We start from the raw sequence: 8,655 nt of genomic DNA, 5'->3' as shown, positions 1-8,655 counted from the left end.
TGTTGGAGCTTTGGGAGTAAGCATAAATTGGGTTTATTAACGGCCACTATAAACTCGGCGAGCTCTACGGTGCTGAAGGGTTTCAGCTTTTTAAACCCTAGTTAAGGGTTTTCAGTTATATAGTTTGTAGGACAAGGGAGTGAGACGCGATAAACGAGCCCGGTTCTGAACCTTCTGGTTCGATCTCAAAGATAAATTAGCCGAAAACCCAACTTTTCAAAGGATATGTAATGGTTATCGCAGGAAAATCTTCTCCAGCGTGCATCGGACGGGTGGAAATGTCCTTGGGACGTGTGCCAGACAAATCTAGCCGTCCGATGGGCGCTGGACGAACTGGCTTTTTATTGGTAAATTCTGGACGCCAGAAGAGGTTCCGGACTCAATAATTATCAGAGACCAGCTCAGGTTATGTATGAAAACCATTCTTTTTTTTTTTTTCTTTTTTTTTTGGTGAAAAAAATACTATTAATCAGAACATAATAGTAACATTGTTTTCCACACATTTCGACGATGCCGAATTTAACCTAGCATACTTAGTAAGTCTATCAATAGGGGCAATAACAGATCTAGGTTATTTTAAAATATTTACAGACCTAAGTTTTGAAATAAGAACAGAAATGTCATGCAACCAATTAAAAACTTCATAAGACCACGGATGTTCTGCCGGGGAGGTGAGCCAATCCACGACCTCCTGTGAATCAGTCCATATACTTACTTGCTTTCCTGCCAGTGGAAGTGCTTGTTGGAGCCCTTCTTGTAGTCCTCGTAACTCGGCTTTTTGTGCTGACCCTACAGCACCATAATTCATAGAAGATGCAAAACATTTTTGGTTATAGATGATCAAACTCCCCCAACCCCCATGAGAAGAAGACGGACAGTAACTGCCGTCCGAAATTATAACACATGCCTCATTTCCAAACAAATCCAAGTATAGGGATTGGGTAAGTGGGGTGAGAGACAATTCAACCTTGTCCTCCAGACTAGATTCACTCTCAGTTGGACTAAGGGTTAAGGCATTAATCCATCTATAAACATTGGTGATAACCGATCTAGGATTAACTTTCTTCCCATTAAACACCACCTGGTTTCGCATCGTCCAAATGAAAAGGATGTGATTGACACAATACAAAGGATATAATGGGTATGATGCTTTGAAACACCTCCCAACTGGGCTAGAGTGGTCCAGGCCTCAGCCATGGGTCTAGATCCTCTACTGCCGAGCTGCCCGGCAGAACCGTGCTGCCCAGACATGATGCTGCGCGCAAAGACCGCCTTACCCCCACTCGAGCAGGGCATTTGGGTAGGGGTAAGGCGGACATTGCATGCAGTATCGTGTCTGGGCAGCATAGTCTTGCCGGGCAGCTCGGCAGTAGAGTATCCAAATTCAATCCACTATCACTTATCAAACAGTTTTGTACCAATACTGTGGGATTCTAGCATGACTTATGTATAATCCATCTTTAAACACCAAGTTGTGTACCAATACTGTGGAATTCTAAAATGGGATGAACCAAATTCAATGTGACAACCATGCATCCCAACTTGTTCCTATGATGCTCTTGTTTCTGTTGGAAAACTTATGCTAAGCAGGAAAAAGGTGATTTGGGATTTAGGGATCCCTCCCTCCAAAATCAAACTTTATCATCAAAGGTAGCTTGACAGTTGTGAAGCGAATCAAAATCATTGTGTAAAATTTGTTAATTCTATTTAATTCTTACGTGTGGATTTTCTCTCTGCCACGATGGGAAATCAACCAAATTGAATATGGCACAACATCATGGCAAGGCGAGAAGTTCTTAAGAAAGGCTTAATCTAGCATGTTGGACATGGGGATAACATTAATATTTGGATCCACTCTTGGGCTCATTCTCTTCCAGGTTACCACATCCACTCACCACAACCTTCTACTTGCACAATCCCAATGGATCTCTCAACTTATTGATCATAGCAATTTGACTTGGAGACATGATCTCCTGGACTCTATTTCGGCCATCGGAAGTAACTGAAATTCTGAAAATCAATCCTCCATTATTCTCGAATGATGATCAACAGGTATGGGGCAACACCAAATGGTATCATGACAATCAAAAGTGCATATCACATGTTGAGTAATCTGGAGACCCAGAAGTTTGAAAGGGAAGCATCATCTTCTTCTATAAGGTCTTGGCAGCAGATTCCGAATTCTGTATGGCAGAAGATATGGGGCTATTCCACATTAGCTAAGATTATTAAAAAAAAAAACCTTTGGCACTCATGCGCTTTAAGACTTACCACGATATCAAATCTATGTCATCGAGAAGTTTGTGTTGACCTTTATTGTGCTCGGTGTGAAGATGCAATAGAATCAGCCTCTTATATTCTCTTGACATGCTCTTTTGTGCGAGTTATGTTGATGGTTGTAGTTTGTCGTACAAGATCATTGAGGATACCGAAGTCACCATTCATGACTAGATTAATGGATGGTCTGTTTTCAGCGCCAAAGAGAAATCAGTTAGTCGTGAGCTTATGTCCTTATGCTCCTTCATTTGCTAGCAAATGTGGCTGTCACAAAATGATCTCCTTTTTTGTGCAAAGGTTTGGTCTCTTATGGAGGTCATCCAACTAGCGAAGTTTCATTTCCACTAGAATCGTCATTTCTCTTTCTCTCCCCCACGACCAATTGCTCCTGTTGAGAATCAAGATCTTCATAATTCACCACCTATATGGGTACTATCTCCACCAAATGTCTACAAAGCTAATTGTGATGCCAAACTTCCTAATGATTCAGTCCATGGAGGGATCAGTTTTATTTGTCGGGATCTTCATGACCGGCCACATTTCACCATTTCTGAGTCAACCTCTTTCTCTTTACCAATGATGGGAGAAGTGAGGTCGATTCATTCAATGATATTGGAGGCTATTTCAAAGGACTTAAACTCACGGTGGGAACAAATAACAAGGAGGTGATAAATTATATGCAGCATGGAACTGCAATACCAGACTTATCCTCAAGCCCATTCTTGAGGAAATTTTATACTAAAAGTCCAAAATAACAATTTAGCTAACTCTCTGGCAAAGAAGGCCCTGTCTATGACGTAGGACCAATGTAATCCTTTATCCATGAGACATTCACGTCTTTCTAAATAAAATCTCCCTTCCCAAAAAAGAGTGTTGACAACTTAGGGTTTTAGATCATCGGATTTTAAAATTAGTTCACATATAATGGCAATCTGAAATTATTGAATCCATTAGTGTAGAGCTGTAATGTGAATAACCTTCTTATCCCCGGATGTGACCTTCCTTAGACTTGCGTATCAACCAACAAAGCAAGGTTGCAAACAAGAGAACTATCCCTATAAAATATGAGAATAGGTAGACGTCCACCCATAGTTTTAGTTCACGGTATCAGATCGGGTATCAATCATGTATCTGATGGTATTTGTCTAAATCCGCAAAATACAAAAAAGACCACCTTGTTAGCCGATACCAGTGATACATATCCTAGCTTCTCCTCCCTCGACTGAGTATCTGAGGCTGCCCCATCTTCCCGTCTCGATGGAGGAGGTGGAAGGGGCTTATCCACGTCTCTGTAGATCTGAATGAGAAGAGATGATAAGTACCTCTAGTTCTAACCATAATAAAAGGCTTACACCAGAACGCTCCACAAGCCCAGAGGGCAGCACTGACAAGGCACTAGACCAGTTTCAGAGATTTAGACCCTCACTTTGAGGGAGATGGATCCGACTCTTTGTGCCCCCTATGGATACAGAGGGTTCGAGAGGATTTTCGAGCTATTAGAGCTCAGACTTTTAGAAGGTAGCTTGTGCCACATTCATGTTACAAGGTAAAGCCGCCGATTGGTGGAAAGTGACCCGCAAGATATTTGAGGCAAACCCACAGCGCTTGACACCCAGGGTTAGATTTGTAGAGGCTTTTCCGGATCAATACACAGGGGATCCTATGATTTTCCAAAAATGAAAAGGACTTATATTTAGGCATTTTTTTCCTTTTTCATGTTCCGATAAAAAATACCACAACCCCCAAACCTCTCCCCAACAACCCACACCCCCCCCCCCCCTGCCACCCAAAAAAAAACCTCTTTTACAACCCCCAACAGAATTCTTAACAGAAAATGCAACTTGTAAGAGTAATAAAACAGGACCTTAAATGACTGCACACTGATGGACTAAATGGCAAAGCTATTCTCTCTTCAGTGAACTTTTTTTATTTTTCATACACACTGATTGCCTAAATGGCAAAGCTATTCTCTCTTCATTGAACTGATTTTTTTTTCTTCCTCCTTTCTCTTCCCTTCATTCAATTAATGCAATTAGTTTACCCCCTTGTCGCTCTTACCCTGGGCAACATTAATAATAAATTGATCCAACCGTAGGCCAAAAATCTTGGTAGAGAATGACTCACTAACATGTTGCCGAGCTTCTCTGCCCATCTTCTCTGCCAGCTCGGGATCACTAATGAACCTGGCCATAGCCAGTGAGAACTTCTGTGGGGTTGGATCACAAAGGAACCCTGTGATGCCATCCTTAATAGTCTCCACAGGGCCCCCACTATTGCATGCAATAACAGGTTTTTGGGCTGCCATTGCCTCCAAGGGAACAATGCCAAAGTGTTCATCCTACAAAAATTAAGCACGACTATTTTACTATTTATCATTACTCTCTAGAATCTGGTCAAGTGAGAGGTTTTTTTCAGGGATTGCACCTTTGGAGTGTAGAGGACACATAGGCACTGGGAGAGGAGACAATTCCTTTCTGCTGTCGAGCAGGATGTGATGAAGCTAACCCGGTCAGAGACTCCTTCCCTTTCTGCTAAGCTTTTAAGTTCTTCCAAGTACTCTACGTTCTCCTTGAGGCGTTTATCAAAGCCACCTGAAACAGAGAAACATAAAATCCATCTTTCATCACATATACAACACTAGCGCAAGCTATATTTTCATCATTTTATTCATATTTGGATACATATGATCCAGAGGAATACTGGAAGAGCATTGAGTGGTTACTAGAACTGCACATCCCTGTAATAAAAGAAACTTGGCCATCCAATGAAACAAATCTGTAGCCCAGACTCCCAGCCCCTCATCAGTTCACCCAGATAACACTATCCAACTTTTTTTTCTTTGGGCAGTCACTTGGACAAGGAGGTATATGATACAGGAACGAACACTACATCCATTGGGTGGCTCAGATTCCTCAATCAAATTAATACTAGGATAGGAATACTGGATCACATAAATGCGTGTTGCCCCAGAACCCACAGTATATCTAACAGCTACATGATGAATACTTTCTATTATCATTATTGTACTAAAAGACATTAAGTATCCGATTTTCAAATTTTATATTTAAAGAGCTAATTGAATCTGAATTTCAAGTAGATGACAGGCGCAATAAAATATAGATCACCAACAATTATCACTGTCGTAAAAAAATAGAATGTTGATTGAAACAGTCAGCTGTTGTCCAGCGTCCCAGACATTTCGTATGCTCAAATAAAAGAGAAGAAAGAAGAGCACACATCCACAAAACTGGGACAGAATGGGTTGGATTTTATGATGGCTGGGGATGACATCCCAAGCGCTGTCCCAACACTTCATGAAAACAATTAAAGTAACACAAACTGCACAGAAACTTGAAGAGAAAGGGTGCAAGGAGGCCAATTCTAAATGTTCCCTAGAGCAGAAAGATAAACTGATATCATAACTTATGTGCTTATAAACAGTCATCTTGTTTGAAAGAAACAACTATATAAACCTGTTGTGTGTGTAGTAGGGGGAGAGGTTCAAGCATCTCTTATATGCTTGCCAGAATACCATAGATAAAAAAAGAGAGTGTCCCAGTGCACAAGGCTCCCGCTACCGCAGGGTCTAGGAAGGGCAAATGTACGCAACCTTACCCCCCGCTTCGCAGGAGAGGCTGTTTCCAAGTTTTGAACCAGCAACTTAACCGCTGCGCCAAGGCTTGCCCACTGTCCAAATACCATTGATATTTCACAAAAATCAATGTAACACTGGAAATTTGGTATCCAAATACATGACCCAAAAAGAGAAATTCCATGCAAAATTTTGGGAAATTTTTTGAAATATTACCCTATGAATTTTTGTACCTGCAATAGTCAGGGAAACCTTGACCAAGTTACGACCTTGAAGAACATCTCTTTCATGAGCGTGAAGCATTGCAAATGCCGAAATTGCTAAACCAATGTTCTTTTTTCTTTCAAAACGATTGATAGAGAGAAAATTCAAGCTGGATGAAAAGAAGCAACGAATATGAAATTATTAATCCAAAATAAATAAATAATGCAGTTCAAATAAAGCTAAATGCAGAGAAGACGAACTATCATGATATTTTCAAGTGCATGTTTTAGTCATAGCCCTACAAGATAGGAAGGATGAACAAGATTAAATGGTTACTTGTAAGCATAGGGTTCATCAAACTGCTCCACATTGACTGCTGGGTGAAGAACAGCTGGTCGAAACCCTCGGGCATCAAGAGTCTTAAATGTATTGGCAAAAGTGGAGGCAGTAAATCGGCTGTTAACAAGAATCAGATCTGCCATCCCTGTTGAAAGAAGCCAGAATAGAAAGCCCAGAAAGCATTTAACAAAAAAAGTACAGTATTTGCAGGCATAACCTAGATAGTGACAATAGGAAAGCAGAGAAATGAATGAGAACCAGTAGTTGATTCTTCAACCATGTCAATCGGCTTCCGATATATCCTCCTAAGAGCAGTTGTATGCTGCGCCAGCAACTGATCAGGAAAATGGCAATAGAATACAACCTGAGTAGAAAATGGCCCACATAACAGCATTCCCCATTATAAGCATATATCTGGAATATTAACTTCAGAAATAAATAATAAACCAAATATAAAAATAACTAAACTAGATGAATTACCTTCATGGACTTTTTAATTCTCAACAAGGGAATGACAATGGAGACCTGGTCTGCCAATATAACATCGAAAGAGGGCCAAAAGAGTAGCATGCAGACAGTGACAAAGATACACCGCAAATATGCACACACTGCATGAAACCGATAGAAAATATGGCGGGGTAGGAAAGCACCATATACTGTAACTGGAAAACCACCTGCTCAACATACACAGACTAAGATACAATTAGTACCACTAATCCAATCTGATCAAGAACAAGAAAAAACAAGGTTGGAATCCAGCTATACAAATCATCGAACATATTTTAACTTCCTGTTTTCTGATACTATTTATTTCATAGAAGGGCCCATAGTTCCTTGGAAGAGCACATTATTATCCCAGAGGATGGCATCTAAATGAATAACAACCACTTAACTCTTTCCTCTACCCCTAGCCACAAAGATGTATGATAACATTTTACTTGGCACCGACAGGACTGAAAATAGGCTTTACATTTAAAGGTGTTTCTCTTGTGTCTCTAATTTCTTGCATTACAATTTTGAAAGTTCACTAGGTAATTTAGATACTCATGAAAGCCACTATAACTAGCCCAAATATCTTCTCACCTGTGAGAGTCTCCTCAAAACAACGAGTCTTGTCATGGTGAGCTGTAAAAATATGAACATTGTGCCCATGGGATACAAGCTCGACAGCTGCATCAACAATTAACCTTTCAGCTCCACCTGACATCAACTTGGAACATGTTAGGACCAAATCCAATCCATTCACCTAATAAAAATAGCTAGAAGAAGAATTTATTATTAATTAAAATAAAATGCAACAAAAGCACTTTCTTAATTTTATAAATTGATAGAAAAGCACAGGAATGGCATTGGAATAGGATAGTAAAAGTATGTACCCCGTGGGTAGCAGCCAAAACACTTAACTTCCTTTTGATTTTTAGAAAATAAATTCAAAAGAAAAAACAACACTATAGTATTATCACCAACAAATCAACTGCAATAGAATTAAAGCTATTTTCCCAAATTCAGCAAACAATCACCCTTAAAAAAAGACGTTATATACGAAAATGAAACACAACAAAAGTGTGAGGACAAAGAAGATAGGAGAGTAATTTTTTTATGGTTACATCTTACTATCATACTATTTCACACAGATGGACTTTATATTAGGTATCCGTGGCGATGTTTGATTCTTACTGATAACTTCAAAAATATGTTCTGAATCATTAGTCCTATCCAACAAAATATTGACAGGGAGGTATTGGCCACAACAGCATGTAATGTTTTCATTGTTGCCAATGCACGAAGCAGTCAAAGTGTCAATGCAGTGGGCAGCAGCTGGGGAGATGTGCAGTTGATTGAGTAGCAGTATGTTGAACAGATGATATGGCAGCAAACAGTGTCAGAGCAGTTGAAAAGGCTTGTTGTGTTTGGCATGATGAGATGATGTTACTTGATGGAGTTGAGAAGGTGGATGCCTTGTGAGCCGATATCAGGCTTCACGTCAGAGCAGTAAATTTAATGAGTTATATCTTCTATAATGGTGGTCAGACAACTAATTGATAAACATGAGAATAGAAGGCAATCAAGTCAGCTTTCAGTGGCAACTGGAATCATGTTTATCAGATGTCTGGGTTGAAAGTAATGGTTCGAACATTAGGCATGACAGGTAAGTTCAGAACTCTATTCTGCTCATCCGGCATCTTCAAGCCCAGTTTTGGACCTCTTACGAAATTCTGGGTTGAACCCCAAAGGAGGAAGAT

The 8,655-nt window shown here is 40.0% G+C and overlaps 1 protein-coding gene across 3 annotated transcripts in view; it reads right to left on the bottom strand.

Moving 5' to 3' along the window:
- Nucleotides 1–4,114: 4,114 nt before the first annotated feature.
- Nucleotides 4,115–8,655, bottom strand: part of LOC122667170 (alpha-1,3/1,6-mannosyltransferase ALG2) — a 40,587-nt gene continuing 36,046 nt past the window's right edge. The window contains exons 4-11 of one of the 3 annotated variants that reach the window (XM_043863393.1): nt 7,496–7,612; nt 6,893–7,086; nt 6,671–6,776; nt 6,410–6,557; nt 6,103–6,242; nt 4,702–4,868; nt 4,297–4,615; nt 4,115–4,192 (exon numbers count right to left, since the gene is read on the bottom strand). In XM_043863393.1, coding sequence (XP_043719328.1) covers nt 4,310–4,615; nt 4,702–4,868; nt 6,103–6,242; nt 6,410–6,557; nt 6,671–6,776; nt 6,893–7,086; nt 7,496–7,612 — 1,178 coding nt within the window. In that variant the 3' untranslated portion in view covers nt 4,115–4,192; nt 4,297–4,309. Of the gene's footprint in view, nt 4,193–4,282; nt 4,616–4,701; nt 4,869–6,102; nt 6,243–6,409; nt 6,558–6,670; nt 6,777–6,892; nt 7,087–7,495; nt 7,613–8,655 lie in introns of those variants that run through there. The other 2 variants (XM_043863392.1, XM_043863394.1) reach the window with 2 other exon arrangements.

The sequence above is a fragment of the Telopea speciosissima genome, chromosome 7 (genome assembly GCF_018873765.1).
Source record: "Telopea speciosissima isolate NSW1024214 ecotype Mountain lineage chromosome 7, Tspe_v1, whole genome shotgun sequence".
Classification (NCBI taxonomy): domain Eukaryota; kingdom Viridiplantae; phylum Streptophyta; class Magnoliopsida; order Proteales; family Proteaceae; genus Telopea; species Telopea speciosissima.
This window is presented reverse-complemented; position numbering and strand designations above follow the sequence as displayed.